Genomic DNA, 16,846 nt, shown 5'->3' with positions numbered 1-16,846 from the left:
AGGTAAGGACTCCACACGTAGCTAGACAGATAGGATTATTCTATGACTTCTCAATACAATAATTTTTTTTGAATAATCTTTATTGTCACAAGTAGGCTTACATTAACACTGCAATGTAGTTACTGTGACAAGCCCCTATTCCGGCACCTGTTCAGGTACACAGAGGGAGAATTCAGAATGTCCAATTCACGTAACATCTTTCGAGACTTGTGAGAGGAAACTGGAGCACCCGGAGGAAACCCACGCCGACACGGGGGAGAACGTGCAGACTCTGGACAGACAATGACCCAAGCCAGGAATCGAACCTGGGACCTGGCGCTGTGAAGTCACAGTGCTAACCACTATGCTACCGTGCTGCTCTCTCACTCTCCACTCCCCCTCAGTGTCCTCTTCCCTGTCCTACACCCATGCTGGGGTTTATATCCTGTGGGGGATCCTCCAGTTGGGAGGAGGCTCCACCCCCTAATCACCTGGGCAGCTCCTATTCAAGGTGTAGCAGGGAAATCGAGAATGTAGGTGCAAGCTCTTTTGGGGTCGTTACATCTACCATCCGAAAAAAAAATCTGGGAGCCATCACTTTCTCGGCCAATGTTATTTAACATGAACCTGAACTAACAATATACAATCTTGGAACATGTGCACTTCTTACAAGGAGATTATACAGTAGGAAGAGTAATGACAAATTCATTAGATATTTCTTGACTTGATAGTTGGTGAGCTATATTTTGACAATAATTGAATGTTAAACAGACTAGTTAGGTTTTATTGAACATATCCCCAGCTCGTTAATGTTGGGCAGGATAACAAAAGGACAACATTACAGATCGTACACCCTTCAATTACAATATTACTACTTGCCTTTTAGATTACCCTACTTTGTTCCAATTCTTGCAGTTTTTGCAGTCATCCTCCACTTCAAGTTTCACCTCAAATTGGAACTTTTAATAATTTTTCGTAACCAAACACTAGGCTGGTATATAGGTGTTACGAACAGGGACTGAACTTGTATGACATCCAATTCCCCATATACAAATATTTTCAGTTTTATTGACAACTCTAGAATACAAAAGAATCAGCTACATGCTAAATATAGTCATGAAAATTAGTAATGATCAATATTATGCACCAAAAAAACAAAACCACCAGCTCTCAAGCCAGCAACCCCCACCCCCACCCCGACCCCAACCTTAGCCTCACATTGGTGGAAGAGCCACCAAACGAGCAGTACAAGCCACCGGAAAAAGGCTCACCGGCACAGGGCACGGTGTGAAAACGAGAACCCCCTCCCCTCCCAAGAGGGGATATAGTTCAACCCAAAACAGTTCCTTTGAGCAAACCACCAGCTGTAAACAAGCATATGGCCACCTATCCCCGCACCCCCCGCCCCTCCCCAACAGTAGCCCCACACTCCCCCCACCTTCCAGTGGCTCCAGCCTTTCCCTAGACTCATTATAAGTCCTCACCAGCAGAGGCCCCAGGTCCCCCCCGAACCTTTTATAACACTCCACGGGAACCCATCTGCGTCTGGGGCTTTCCCTGTCTGCATCACCCCCATATTCCCCATTGCCTCCACCAACCCAATGGGGGGCCCAGCCCCTCCACCATTTCCTCCTCCACCTTGGGAAACTCCAATCGGTCCAAGAACCGCTGCATTCCCTTCCTCCTAGTCAGGGGCTCCAATTCATACAGGCTCCTATAAAACCCTCAAATACCCCATTCACCCCCACTGGGTCCAGTATCACCTTTCCCATCCCGTCCTTCACTCTTCCAAACTCCCTCACCGTCAACTGCTTCCTAAATTTGTGGACCAGCATCCTACTTGGCTTCTCCCCGTACTCATACACTGTCCCTCTGGCCCACCACAACTACCCTACTGCCTTCTCCGCAGACACCAGCCCAAACTACATCTGGAGCTTCTGCCTCTCCTTCAGCAACCCTGCTTTTGGGGCCTCCAAGTACCTCCTATCAACCCGTAAAATCTCGCCCAACAGCCTTGCCATCTCTGCTCATTCCTCTTTTTCCCTATGCGCCTGGATCAAAATGAACTCCCCCTGACTATTGCCTTGAGCGCCTCCCATAGTGTGGCAGCTGAAACCTCCTCTCTATCGTTAAGTTCCACATACCCCAAGATGGCAGCCCTCACCCATTCGTACATCTCCTCATCTGCTAATAACCCCACATCCTCCCCACTCCTTGCACCTCCTCCAAAGTTCAGTGTCCTCCTTCTCCTGCCAGCCCATTGTCCCTCAAAAATTCCATTGCCTCCTCTGGCGTTCCAAACTAATGTTCTCGGTTATGAAAGGTCACCCAGAGGCGAGTTGGGTACAATATCCTCAACTTCGCCCCCCTCTTCAAGTGGGCAGCCTTAACCAGGTTAAACTCGGCTCTCCTCTTTGCCAGGTCTCCGCCCAGATCCTGGTACACCCGCAACTTGTTCCCTTCTCAGGTGCACCTCCTCGTCTGCTTCACCATGCCAAACACTTTACCATATCCAGGAACCTGGTGGAGCTGCACCACAATCTTCCTCGGGGGTTCGTTCGCCACGGCTTCCTCATCAGTGCCCTATGCACTCGGTCAACCTCCCAGAGCCCGACGAAGCCCCCCCAAATCAACTTCTCCAGCATCTTCGCTACGTGCCGGCATATTCTTCCTCGATTCGCAAATTCTGTCTCCTGGAGCGATTCTCCAGGCCGTCCACCTTCTCTCGCATCACACCTATTTCGGCTGGCACAAGGCGAGCTGCTCCTTATGCTCCCCCACCGTCTCCTCAACTTTCTGAATCGCCTGGCCTTGGGTCTCCAGCCTCTGCTCCACATGGTCAATTCCTGCTTTCAGCGGCTCCACTACCTTGGCTATGCCCTCCTGGGTTTCCCTCCTCTGCTGGCCGAACTTCTCATTCAAGACGTCCACCAGTTGCTCCATCGACCTTTGGGCAGGCAGGACAGGCCCTTTATCCTCCGCCACCTTGACCAGTGGTGCATAAAGATTTGCCCCCTCCAGGTGCTCCCTTCTTTTCGACCCACTTCTGGTCCGTGGATCCATTCACCAGCCACACTAGTGGAGTATTGCTTTCTCCAAAACACTCCTGACCTTTTTTCATCAGAACATCCTCCCTACAAGCGGGAAAGGATTCGGAAAATCCGCCTTGAGTGGGAGCTGGCAAATGTGCGGCCACTCACTCCATGACTGGCACCGGAATTCCCCGAGTGATTGTTGTTACCACTGTGGAATAAAGAGTTGTACCCTATCAGTCTCTTGTGGAGTCTTTGCCTCTGTCTACAACACTGGCGATGAAGATCAAGTAGAGCTGCTAAAGGCGGCAAGTGCTGCAAAGTCGGACAGATTTTCAACTACCTTGGGAGGACGCTCTCCAGCCAGCAGGCATGGCACACATAGGTAAACCTGAGCCTTTTGATTCTGATTCAGACAATTGGACCCAGTACGTTGAAAGACTTCAACTTTTTTCCGCACAAACGGCATTACCAATGATGAGTGACAGACCTTCACCTTGCTGCCCGTCGTTGGTGAACTAACGTATGCACTAATCAGGAATTTGACTCACCCAGACAGACCGGATGGATTTCCGTTCACCACACTGATTGATCGGGTGGGCTGTCATCTAAATCCACAGCCACAGATTATGGTCCGACGGTACCGCTTCCATACCGCTTCACAGATGCTAGCGAAGTCCACGGGGAATACTTGGTGTGCTTACGGGCATTCACTGCCCCCTGAATCATTGCGGGACCACTTTGTTTGCAGACTTCGGGACGGGGAGACGCAGCGGAAGCTCCTAATGGGGACACCCCTGACCATCAACAGGGCCGTCGATACAGCACTCACCCAGGAATGTGCCAAAAGCTCCAAGAACTCCAGGGTCTGGCAGTCCGGAACATTGGGCGTCATCAAGACCGCCTGCCGACAACCACCGGAAGTGAGGTATCGGGACCATCCCAGGTTGGGAGTCAACACAGGCCCCACAATGGCTGCCGCGACTCAGCCCGGAGTGACCATGGAGCTTCCCTCGACTCAGCGTTCCCGGATGGCGGCCGCCAGTATTGAGTGGGACACCAAGGTCAGGAACAAGGCCCTGGGCAAAACATGAGGGCGCCATTCCCCAAAAATGGACCAGTCTCATTTACCCAAGAGGAGCACACATTCCCGGAATTATGTGATGATTAATACCCATCGGGGATTGTATGACTATACCTGGTTGCTGTTCGGAATCTCCTCCGCTTGTTCGATATTTCAGAGGGTTATGGAGAACATCTTGTGAGGGTTGCCAAGGATGGCTGTCTACCTGGACAATGTTCTCATCACCACAGTCTCATCAGGTCACATGGAGCACCTAACCATGGTCCTCAAGCGCTTTACTCAGGCCGGGGCCCACCTTCAGAGGTAGAAGTGTATATTCCACACGCCGGAGGCCACTTATCTTCACTACCGAGTGGACAGCAGAGGCCTCCATCCAGTGGAAGAAAATATGCGGCCGATTCGCCAGGCCCCTATCCGTCGTGACCAAATGGAGCACCGCTCTTTCCTAGGCCCAGTGAATTATTACAGGAAGTTCATATCCAGGATGACCACGCTGCTCAGCCTGCTCCGCCAACGACTGAAGAAGGGGCAGAAGTGGGACTGGAGCCTTCCCGCACCAGAAGGCAATTCAAGAGGTGAAACAGTGCCCCTCATCCGATGAATTTGTTACCCACTTCAACCAGGACAAACCCCTGCTCCTCATGTACACACCTCGCCATATAGCACCGGGGTGGTCCTGGCACATAGCATGCCCGATGACTCGGAGCGACCTGAAGCTTCTGCGTCGCGCCGCTGGCGGACGGCGAGAGAAACTACATCTAGGTCACGGACATGGGGGTAAGGGGGGGTTACGACCCCCTACAAGGACGGAACTTGCATAACATCCAATTCCCCTCCTCCACCTCAGAGTATGAGTTACTCAGGTGATTAGGGGGTGGAGCTTGCTTCCATTATGAGGAGCTCCCCACAGAATATAAACCCCAACCTGGAAACAGTTCGGGAAGGAGACCCTGTGGGGAGTGGAGAGGAGTGATTGTTATGACCAGTGTGGAATAAAGAGAGTTGTATTCTGTCAGCCTGGCCTCTTGTGGAGTCTTTGCCTCCATCTACAACAATAGCCTTCCATTGATGCTCCCCCACCTCCACACCAAACAGCACCAAGTCCTCCACCACTCCCCACTTCCGCTATCATCAACTATGTGTACCTGAATCTTGTATTATCGCGTCAATATGCTATGGATAAAAAAACCATGGAGAAATGCACAGCCTCCCTTACATATTCTCTGGATGTGAACAGCTCTGAGCTGAAGATGAAAATTTACCCTTACATTAGATCTCCTCATTCAAGCTCAACTGACTATTCCTCAATTAGAATTTAATCTGACACTGCTCAAAAATGCAACCTTCTGACTGACTTCACATTTTAGAGGTCAACATCCTGGGGGTTACCATTGATCAGACACTAAACCAGACTAGCCACATTAATACTGTGGTTACCAGGGCAGGTCAAAGGCTAGGAATCCTATGTCGAGTAACTCACCTCCTGACCCCCAAAGCCTGTCAAGGCACAAGTCAGGAGTGTAATGGAATACTCTCCACCTGCCTGGATGAGTTGGCTCCAACAACACTCAAGAAGCTCGGCATTATTCAGGACAAAGCAGCCTGCTTGATTGCTCCCCCTTCCACAAACATTCAAACTATCTTCCACCGACGAACTGTGGCAGCCGTGTGTACCATCTACAAGATACACTGCAGTAGCTCACCAAGGTTCCTTTGACAGCACTTTCCAAACCCACGACCACTACCATCTAGAAGGACAAGAGCAGCAGATATCTGGGAACCCCACCACTTGGAGTTTTCCCTCCAAGTCATTCACCAACCTGGCTTGGAAATATATCGCCGTTCCTTCACCGTCGCTGGGACAAAGTCCTGGAACTCCCTCCCTAACAGCACAGTGGGTGGACCTGCACATGAAGGACTGCAGCTGTTCAAGAAGGCTACTCACCGCACCTTCTGAAGGGCAACTAGGGATGAGACCATAAGTCATAGAAGCAGAATTAGGCCACTCGGCCCAGCGAGTCTGCTCCGCCATTCAATCATGGCTGATATTTTTCTCATCCCCATTCACCTGCTTTCTCCCCATAATCCCTGAACCCCTTATTAATCAAGAACCTATCTATCTCTGTCTTAAAGACACTCAGTGATTTGGCCTTCTGCGGCAAAGAGTTCCACAGATTCACCACCCTCTGGCTGAAGAAATTCCTCATCTCTGTTTCAAAGGATCGTCCCTTTAGTCTGCGACTGTGTCATCTGCTTCTAGTTTTTCCTACAAGTGGAAACATCATCTCCATGTCCACACTATCCAGGCCTCGCAGTATCCTATAAGTTTCAATAAGATCCCCCCTCAATCTTCTAAACTCCAACGAGTACAGACCCAGAGTTCTCAACCGTTCCTCATACGACAAGTTCTTCATTCCAGGGATCATTCTTGTGAACCTCCTCTGGACCCTTTCCAAGGCCAGCACATCTTTTCTTAGATTCGGGGCCCAAATCTGCTCACAGTATTCCAAACAGGGTCTGACCAGAGCTTTATACAGCCTCAGAAGTACATCCCTTGTCTTGGGATGGGCAATAAATGCTGGCCTAACAAGCGATGCCCACTTCCCATAAATGAATTTAAAAACAAACAAGGTAGTAGTTGACTAAGTGTGTCATTAAAGGGACAACACAAAATTCAGGTCAGTAGGAACCAGGTCGAAAAAGCTTCACTGGTTGGAGTCACACTTCTGTCCATCAAAATTGATAAGTGTAGATAGCTGTGACTGTCATTTTGTCATTGTGCCACGGAAGCACAAATTCCTTAGAATGGTACATACTTGAGCCCCAGTGATGAACCTTTCCCCCTCACCCAAAATGTGCTGGAGAGAGCTGTAAGAATAGGGTTAGAGAGATAATTATATGCAACGTATCTCCAGCACACTGTGCATCTGCCCATTGCCCTTTTTAAGGCAGAATATAGCCAAAGGTTCTGTGCTGAGGCCCATTGGTTATGTTGTGCATTTGGTTGACTGCTGGTGGGAAGAGGAGCTAAATGTTTCACTGAGGCCTTTGGTTAAGTTCAGCAGGACCTCTGTATTTCCAACCTTGCTGTGTTCTTCAGCTGCTTTCGATTTTGTGTCCAACTTCACTACCTCCCTGTAAATATTAGAGCCTTGTGTCTGAAACTCTTATGGCAACTACCCCCCCCCCCCCCCCCCCCCCCCCCCCCCCCACCAAAGTTGAATCAGATCTAGTACTAGCTGGTAACAATCAAGCCAATTATGTTTTCAGAATGGGCACGCTGATAACCTCTGTCTTTAAAACCTGATCGGTCGATAAAGATTTGAGGGAATTATAAACTGACAATAAATCAAGCTGCCCAGGTCGATCGGTATTCGATTCCCTGAATTGAAGACCTCTACACCAAGCTGGCATGGGGACTCACCTATTCAAAATTAGACCTCAGTCATGCCTACTTACAACTAATGTTTGATGAGGAGTCTCAGAAATTTGTTACAACAAAACAAAGGCCTCCTCCAGTATTCCAGACTGCATTTGGCATCGTTACAGCCTGCAATATCTTCCAACGCATGATGGAAAATCTCCTCCAGGGAATTCCCAAGGAAATGGTTTACCTTGATAACGTGCTAGTCACTGACAGTATTTGTCCAAATGCAGCATCAAGGATCTCCAGGAAAACTGAAGTCAATGGGAATGAGGGGGGAAACTCTCCACTGGTGAAGTTATATGTTGCACAAAAGAACAAAATTGTGGCTGTTGAAGACAAATCATCGCAGTCCTAGGCCATTGCTGCAGAGATCCTCAGGGTAGTGTCCTAGGCCCAATCATCTTCAGCTGCTACATCAATAACTTACCCTCCATCATAAGGTCAGAAATTGGGATGTTCGCTAATGATTGCATAATGTTCAGTACCATTTGTGATTCCTCAGATATTGAATCACAGGATTGTTATGACTAGGAGGTGGTAATCTGGCCCATCGTGTCTTACACCAGTTGTTCAAATGAGCATTATGACGTAGTGCCATCCTCCTGCCAGTTCCCGTACCCTTGCACATCATTTCTATTCACATAATCACCTAATGTTGTCTTGAATGCCTCAACTGAAACTGCTTTGACCACTCCTCCAGGCAGTGTATTCCAAGCCCAAACTACTCGCTGTGTGATAAAGTATTTTCTCACATCACATTGACTTCTTTTGCACGTCACTTAAATCTATGCACTCTTATTCTTGATCCTTTTACAAGTGGGAGCACAGAAACAGTAAATACTCCAGCTACAAGAGCAAGTCAGAGTCTGGGAATTCTGTGGTGGGTAACCCGCCTCCTGGCTCTCCAAAACCCCATCAGCAAGACACAAGTCAGGAGTCTAAGGAATACTCTCCATTTGACTAGATCAATGCAGCTCCAAAATTGCTGAAGAAGCTTAACACAATCCTGTACAAAACAATTAGCATCCCTTCCACCACCATAAACATTCCTTCTCTCTACGACCGAAACATAATGGCAGCAGTATGTACCATTCACAAGATGCACTGCAGTATTTCACCAAGGTTCCTTCAACAGTGCCTTCCAAACCTGTGGCATCTCCCACCTGAAGAACAAGAGCAGTTGATGCAGGGAAATTGTCAATAACATAACATGGTGGCAGCGATCCGCAACATAGTAACAATGGTGAAGAACCTGGTGCCAATGACTCACATTTAGTGGCAGTGATCACAAATTGATACCATTGGGCAACAAGAAATCCCATAAAGCCTAGGATAACACTGGCACATGAAAGAAGCTGGAAGAAGAAATGAACTGAGTTGGAAAGTCTATCTGAATTGGAACTGTGAGACTGCAAAGCCATTGAACGTCATGAATTTTCCCCACTGAAAAGAGCTTCTTGGCAAGTATCCCCAGGCAGAGGCTGAAAGCTCAGGGTGTGGCAGAGGTTCAGTGATGCAGGCACAGTAGACTTGTACTTTTTTGCTTTTTTCCATCGAGGAAATGTAATTTAAAGGGAAAGTCTTGGGAAAGGGAATTCTTGAGAAGCAAGAAGTTTCAATGGTGCAACAACAAAATCTCTCGTTATGGGTCAGAATACTCTGCATAGGCTTAACCAATTCAAATTGTTTAGATAGTGCATGGAGCTCTGCTTCTTAGAACTAGCAGTTGCAGAGCTAGACAAGCAAGCAATGAAGTTAAAAATAGCTAATGGAAATGAACATCTTAATCACATAATTACTTCTGGACTGTCAGAAGCAGACCAGAAAGACCCACCTAAACTCTGGACAATGCTGGAGAATCGGTTAAGAGTTAACACCAACTTGAACTAATGGCTAATGGACAACAGCACGAAGAAACTATTGACCAGTTCATTAGTAGTTGTTGGGACAAAGACAAAGTTTGCGATTTTTCACTTGCAGAATTCTCTGTGTTTTAAAGGACAACAAAAAAAATTGCGACAAAATTTTCCCTCATTTATTGTCCATTTGTACCATCGCTAGGAACAATATTGCTCATTTGAAGAAAACAAAAATTTGTTTAAATTTAAAAAAACAATAGAACTGGTAATCGCATCAACTCAAATGGTGGCATTCCGAAAGGATCTGCTTCATATGAAAAAGAGAAATAACATTAACCATCTACATAAAGATGGCAGACAATATAAGACAATATTTGAGGGCAGGCTGTAGAACCCAACAAAGAGATACACAAGAACGCACGGTAGGATAAAATGAACTCTGGTTGATTTACATGGGCGGCACGATAGCACAGTGGATAGCACTGTTGTTTCACAGCATCAGGGTCCCAGGTTCAATTCCCGTCTTGGGTCACTGTCTGTATGGAGTCTGCATGTTCTCCTCATGTCTGCGTGGGTTTTCTCCGGGTGCTCCAGTTTCCTCCACAAGTCCCAAAACACATGCTGTTACGTGAATTGGACATTCTGAATTCTCACTCAGTGTACCCGAACAGGCGCCGGAGTGTGATGACGAGGGAATTTTCACAGTAACTTCATTGTAGTGTAATGTAAGCCTACTTGTGACACTAATAAAGATTATTATTATTAGATACACATAACTAACACACCTCACCCTGAATGGTTACCTTCCCCGATCTGTACCCAGGTCAGGATCTTTACACAGTGAGGTTCCCTCTTGTTAAGGGGAAACCACGCACTGTTTACCGGGGAGTCCATACTCAATGATTGCCACGGGAAACTGGATGGTGCACAGTCCATGGTCTTCGATGGGGTTGTAACATAGTCAATATCTACAAATGCTTGGAGCCGCAACAACCATGGTTGAGGGAGCCAGGAAGGGCAAGGTGTGCCGTAAATGCAGTCTAATCCATCAGTCTCACAACTGTCCTGCATTTAGAGATTCCTGCAAGGTGTGTGGTCTAAAGGGACACTGAAGAAGATTGTGTAGAGTGTCTGGCAGTGAGGGAACTGTCACAGGCCACAGGACTACAAAAAGCAGATGTTGCATAGTGGCAAGAATAAGAAAGAGTTCACCAAATACCAGTACAAGCACAGACATGTTCACAAGGATGGCAGAGAAATGGATGGTGAATAAGGCGCTGAGACAAACACAGTGGCCTGTGGCCAACATTTTACCGCTGCAGATACTCAAAACATGTAACTGACAAAATGGGAGTCTATGTTACAGCCAAAATGCTGGACTCAGTGCATATAATGATTTGCCAATCTATTGTGTGAGCGTTTTGACATTGAAGTGTATATATGGAGGTTCTGCTTGGTCTTCTACATTGTTGACATTAATGGACCAGTGATAGCAGGACTACCAGCCTGCAATAAAGGTCTGGATCATAATTTATGAGACCAGCAAAGCACCAATGCTAGATGGTCAAGACAAGTGTGGCCCTAGGCCTGCAACAAAAATACCTGATTACGTCAGACACATTAAACAGGCTTAAGCAACCCCAGGAAGATGGGAGACATACCATTGGATGTCCAAGTAGACAAAGTAGAAGTGGAATTAGACGTGTATAATTTTGACCTACCACGATATGGACCAGACAAATGTGAGAAGCTGCAGAGAGAGTCTTCCAGAGATTTCCCCCTCAGGTCATTATCACAGATTATCACCAGTGGATGGCCAGATAATGAAACTCCCACAGACCTCAGAACCTTTCACTCTACTGTGATGAAATTGGCATTTCAAGTCGAGTCATTTTCACAGGCAGAAAATTATTGATACCAGAAGTGCTTTATCAAGATGCCCTTACTCAGTTACATCAAGATCACATGAGCATTGAAAGAACAAAACAACTTGCGCATGAGGCAGTTTATTGCCCAGGGATCAATGTTCGGGCAGCACGGTAGCATAGTGGTTAGCACAATTGCTTCACAGCTCCAGGGTCCCAGGTTCGATTCCGGGTTGGGTTACTGTCTGTGCGGAGTCTGCACATCCTCCCCGTGTGTGTGTGGGTTTCCTCCGGGTCCTCCGGTTTCCTCCCACAGTCCAAAGATGTGCAGGTTAGGTGGATTGGCCATGATAAATTGCCCTTAGTGTCCAAAATTGCCCTTAGTGTTGGGTGGGGTTACTGGGTTATGGGGATAAGGTGGAGGTGTTGACCTTGGGTAGGGTGCTCTTTCCAAGAGCCGGTGCAGACTCGATGGGCCGAATGGCCTCCTTCTGCACTGTAAATTCTATAATTCTATGATGACATCGAATGAGCTGTGAGGATGTGCGGCGCATGTCAAGACAACAAAAGTCAACACAAAGGACTGCACCATCCTCATGATGCTCCATCACATCCACGGTAAAGAATAGCTTCTGAGGCAAGTAACAGCACCAACCCCGGATCCATTCGCATATTGCCCTCTCTGTATTGGTCATAATTAATGTAAGGGTTTCTCCGCCTCCCAAATGTATATGTACCTCCCCAGTTTCCCCCTCCCCCCCACAAACAGGTGCCTACTTATGTGAAAATAATATTGCCAACTGTACAGAGTTGCTGTTGTTGAGCTAGTGCATAATACCCTGCCAGTTTTTTTGTGTTTTCTTCTCTTCTATATATATATTTTTTATTCTGTGTACATAACTGGAAACATACTTTGTTCAAAAAGCCAATAAAAAACATTTTAAAAAAAGAATAGCTTCTGCCTTGTTTACCATCAGAGGTGATGACTTACTTATTACCAACTACTTTTCCAAATTTACTATCATTCATCAACTGAGTGATACATCACATACATCAGAGGCAAACATGATGAGTGCAATTTTCAGTCTTTTTGTTTCCCCAGAATGGATGGGCAATGGTCCACAGTACAGTGGTAAGCCCTTACAAGGCGTGTTCAAAGCGGGCTGTAAACCCACTTGCCAACCCTGTATTATGCACGATCAAATTGACTGCAGAAAGGAAGGTGTGACTGTAAATTCAATAATCTTTATATGTAAGGAGGCCAGTCGAGATATTCAAATAGCAATGTTGCACCAACAAACAATACCACCAGAAAAGGAATTACTATCCCCAACAGAGATTATGTTCAGAAGGCAAAATCAGGACAACTCTTTAGCACACTGGGCTAAATTGCTGGCTTTTAAAGCAGACCAAGGCAGGCCAGCAGCACGGTTCAATTCCCGTACCAGCCTAACCTGAACAGGCGCCGAAATGTGGCGACTAGGGGCTTTTCACAGTAACTTCATTGAAGCCTGCTCGTGACAATAAGCGATTTTCATTTCATTTCATTTCATTGTCAGCCCAAGAAAAATGATTATAAATGGTAAGAGAAAATGCAAATCACACATGACTAACATGCGGGTGTGAAGTTGCCTCCTATGCACAGGGGCAGAAGGTCAGAGTGATCCACCCGCAAGAGGCGACATGGTTCCCTGCGGAGGTGTCAAAGATGTGTAATGAGCCATGGTTAAATAAGATAACCACCACAAATGGAGTGATGCTGCAGAGGAATAGATGGCAGTTGAGAGAGGTATCCAACTGCAGCATGCTTAACTTTCCAGTATCGTTAAGAACGAGTGCACATTCAAACTCTGAATTAAGTTGAGTGATGACATGCTCCACACTCAAGCGCAATATAATTGTCAATCCATACATACGAGTCAAGAGAAAATAATTGACAATTCTATAATTCAGCAAAGCTTCACCGTTATGAGATCAGGTCAAGTCATCATTGACCACCTATACATTTTGAAGAGAATTCAACAATTTATATGTGAGTTAATACATGTGTAAATACTGCTCACAATGATCCTATTCCATTATGTATCTCACTTATAACTTGTACAATTAAAGACGAAGGAAATGTTCTAATATTGCTTTGTAGCAAATGTAGTTCAATATACTGATCAACAGACTGATAGATATGTAAATAGTTTGGTATACACCTATGGTACACATCATCATAGGTAGCAATGCAAGTCAACATGTGATATAGTAGTTGCAGCAATACTGATCAGCAGATCACATGAAAATGAAGAGCTCTCCTGGAATCCCGTCATTTTCCAACAAAGAACCCTTAGCTTAGATAATCAACCATTGTCATAGTGTTTGGTATTCTTGAGCTAAGAACCAATAATACAGCAGGAACTATGTTGCCATTCCATCATTGTTACTGGGTCAAAATCATGGAACTTCCTCCCTAACAGCACAATGGGTGTACCTACATCAGATGGATTGCAGTGCTTAAGGCAGCAGCTCACTACCTTCTCAAGAGCAATCAACGTTCAGAGGGACACAAAATATTTTAAATATTTTATTCTGTCCAGGATTATATTTTGAATTAGTTCAGTCACAACATTTTACCTACTCTGCATTTAACCTCATGATCTCGGACTGCAGAATTGCTTCATTTTTACTGCTTTCCTGAAGGTGTTTCAAAGAGCTTTTATATTCCACTTCAAGATTAGCTAGTTTGCCAGTTACCAAAATTGGTGAACTTTGTTCCAATAGCCTATAGAAAAATATGTCAAAATCAGTAAATTATAAAGAAAAATCTTGCATTCATACAGTGCGTTTCAAAGTGTTTTACAGGTGACGCAGTATTTAGGGGCTGGTTTAGCACAGTGGGCTAAATAGCTGGCTTGTAATGCAGAACAAGGCCAGCAGCGCGGGTTCAATTCCCGTACCGGCCTCCCAGAACAGGCGCCGGAATGTGGCGACTAGGGGCTTTTTGCAGTAATGTAATTGAAGCCTACTTGTGACAATAAGCGATTATTATTATTAAAAGTATAATCAGTGTTGTAATTTAAGAAATGTGACAAGCAATTTGAATACAGCAAGATCCCACAGACTGTTGTATTATAATGACCAGATAATCTGTTTTTCCTAGTGTTGGCTGAGAAATGAAGATTGGCCAGGAAATCTGTAGGAATCCCTTGTTCTTTAAAATACTGTCATAGGATCTTCTACCTTTGAGGGTAGAAGAGGCTTCATTCAACTTTTCAGCTGAAAAACAGTACTTTCATCATGTCTAAAGCCCAATCTTCCCAAAAACATCTAAGTTATACAGTTGAAGAATGTGCAAGCTTTTCCAACACTATGGTTATTTTAAAGGAACTCATGGCAAGTCTTGCAATCTCATAAATTTCAAAAGTAATTAATTGAAAGCCTTTTAATTTAAAAAGGATCGAGAATACTGATCTATTGTTATTCTGCAATACAATATTCCATTCTTTCATTATTAAAATATATCACACAGATTTCATTGTTAAGATTCCTAACAAAACATTTGTTACAACTACCGGTAAATGAATTCCCTCAAATAGATTCTGGGTTTGCATTTTGCAACTCCTGTGAAAATAATCAAGTTTCTTATTTTCATTTTACAATATTATTCTTTACAGCTGAAATATGAACAACTGCTTTCTTAACACAAGCATCAAAACAGGTTCTCTGTCAATTTTGCTCCACAAGTTGCATAACACGGATATTAGTTTCTCATTAAAGGATCTACATTAACATTCTGGCTTAATCATGAAAAACAAAATAGACAGGAAATGTTACTGTAAAAATGTGATGTTCTCATTTACTTACCAGTGTGTACAACTGGGCTTCCCTATTCAAAATGCAGTGGGATTACAGTTTTTCTGAAACAATTGCTCCTATTGAAAATAAGTTACCTCAACAAATTTTACATGAATGCTTAATGAATTAAGACAACAGAACTGCAAAAAGAGTCAGTCACCAGATCAAACAGCAACAACAATGTTCTGCCAAATTAATGATATAATTTAATATCTAAGGTTTCAATTGATTGTGATCCAATGTAAGTTTGAGCTTTCAACTCTACTGAACTGTGCCAAGATTTATTTCAAGCTGCAAATATTAATAGTTGGTAAATGAAATAAGAAAATGCTGGAAATACGTAGGCCTGGCAGCATCTGTTAGCAGTTTGATGGCCTTTCATCAGAATCATTTCTCCCCGTAGATGATGCCTGACTGTTGAGCATTTCCAGCAGTTTCTATGTTTCCAAATTTCCAATATCTACAATTTTTTGATTTTGTAATAATTTGTGGTAATTTGATTTCTGATTTATCCACCATTGAGGCAGCAGCACTCCAAGTCACCCTTTGCAAATCTCCACGTCCACATAATACAAATCTTAACCACTCATCTGAGTAATTGCTGCTCGATAGCACTGCCAATTACACCCCCCATCATTATTATTTATTTTTTAAAATTTAGAGTACCCAATTCATTTTTTCCAATTAAGGGGCATTTAGCGTGGCCAGTCCATCTACCTTGCACATCTTTGGGTTGTGGGGGACGAAACCGACGCAAACAGGAGAATGTGCAAACTCCACACGGACAGTGACCTAGGGCCAGGATCAAACCTCGGACCTGGGTACTGTGAGACAGCAATGCCAACCACTGCGCCACCGTGCTGCCCCTCCCATCACAATATTGATGATTAGGAGTAGACTGATGGGATAGAACTTGGTTGGATTGGACTTGTCCTGCTTTTGTGGACACAAAATGCCTGGCCAAATTTCCATATTGCCAGGTAGATGCCAGCATTGTAAATGCACGGGATAGCTTCAGCTAGCGGTACAGCTTGTTCTGGAGCACTGAACACCAGCACCAGTGCCGGAATTTTATCAGGGCCCATAATCTTTCCTGTATCCAGTACATTCAGCTGTTTTTTGAAATCAAATTGAGTGAATTGAATTAGCTGAAGACTGGACTCTGTGATGCTGGAAAGGCCAACCTGTATCATCCACTGAGTAATTTTGGTGGCAAAGCCTTCACTCCTGTCCTTTGCAACAATTTCTGAGCTCCCTCATCATTGAGGAGGGGGATATTGGTGGAATGGCATCTTTCAAATATGTTTAATCGGTTATTTGATTCATGCAAACAAGGAGGACTGGAGAACTTTGAGCTGTCTCGTTGGTTGTGGGATCCGATTATAACACCAGCGGAGGTCACGGGACAGGAACCATCAGGTTTCCTTTGCCCTCTGGGGGATACAAACTTCCCCAGTAACGGGGCAGGGCTTCCCCTTAATAAGAGTAGCCCCTCTAACATACCAATGCTGACCTGGGTGCAGGTCGGTGAAGGAGACCCTCTGAGGAGTGGTGGTGTTTGACTGCGACTACTAATAAACCACTTTGTGTTTTTCTAATCTACAGTTTATGCGTGACTGCTTACCTCGGTTTCAACATAGGTGACAAAGATTCAGTGGAGCTGCCATCGACGCCGGTTGTTACACGACCAGTCCACCTTATGTAGGTCTTGTCAGGCCCCACTGGAAGCCATCACCGTGCCGCACATTGGGAAGTTA

General features: G+C 45.2%; 1 protein-coding gene across 6 annotated transcripts in view; it reads right to left on the bottom strand.

Moving 5' to 3' along the window:
- The window catches only part of LOC119977845 (centrosomal protein of 63 kDa-like), a 249,316-nt gene that overhangs the window by 92,763 nt on the left and 139,707 nt on the right, over nucleotides 1-16,846 (bottom strand). For 5 of the 6 annotated variants that reach the window (XM_038819086.1, XM_038819084.1, XM_038819089.1 and 2 more), the window contains one exon: nucleotides 13,873-14,016. The exons of the other annotated variant lie outside the window; for it this stretch is intronic. In XM_038819086.1, coding sequence (XP_038675014.1) covers nucleotides 13,873-14,016 — 144 coding nt within the window. The remainder of the gene's footprint in view (nucleotides 1-13,872; nucleotides 14,017-16,846) is intronic. 6 annotated transcript variants of the gene reach the window in all.

This window comes from Scyliorhinus canicula, chromosome 14 (genome assembly GCF_902713615.1).
Source record: "Scyliorhinus canicula chromosome 14, sScyCan1.1, whole genome shotgun sequence".
Taxonomy (NCBI): domain Eukaryota; kingdom Metazoa; phylum Chordata; class Chondrichthyes; order Carcharhiniformes; family Scyliorhinidae; genus Scyliorhinus; species Scyliorhinus canicula.
Note: the sequence above shows the minus strand (reverse complement) of the source record. Positions and strands in the feature narration are given on the sequence as shown.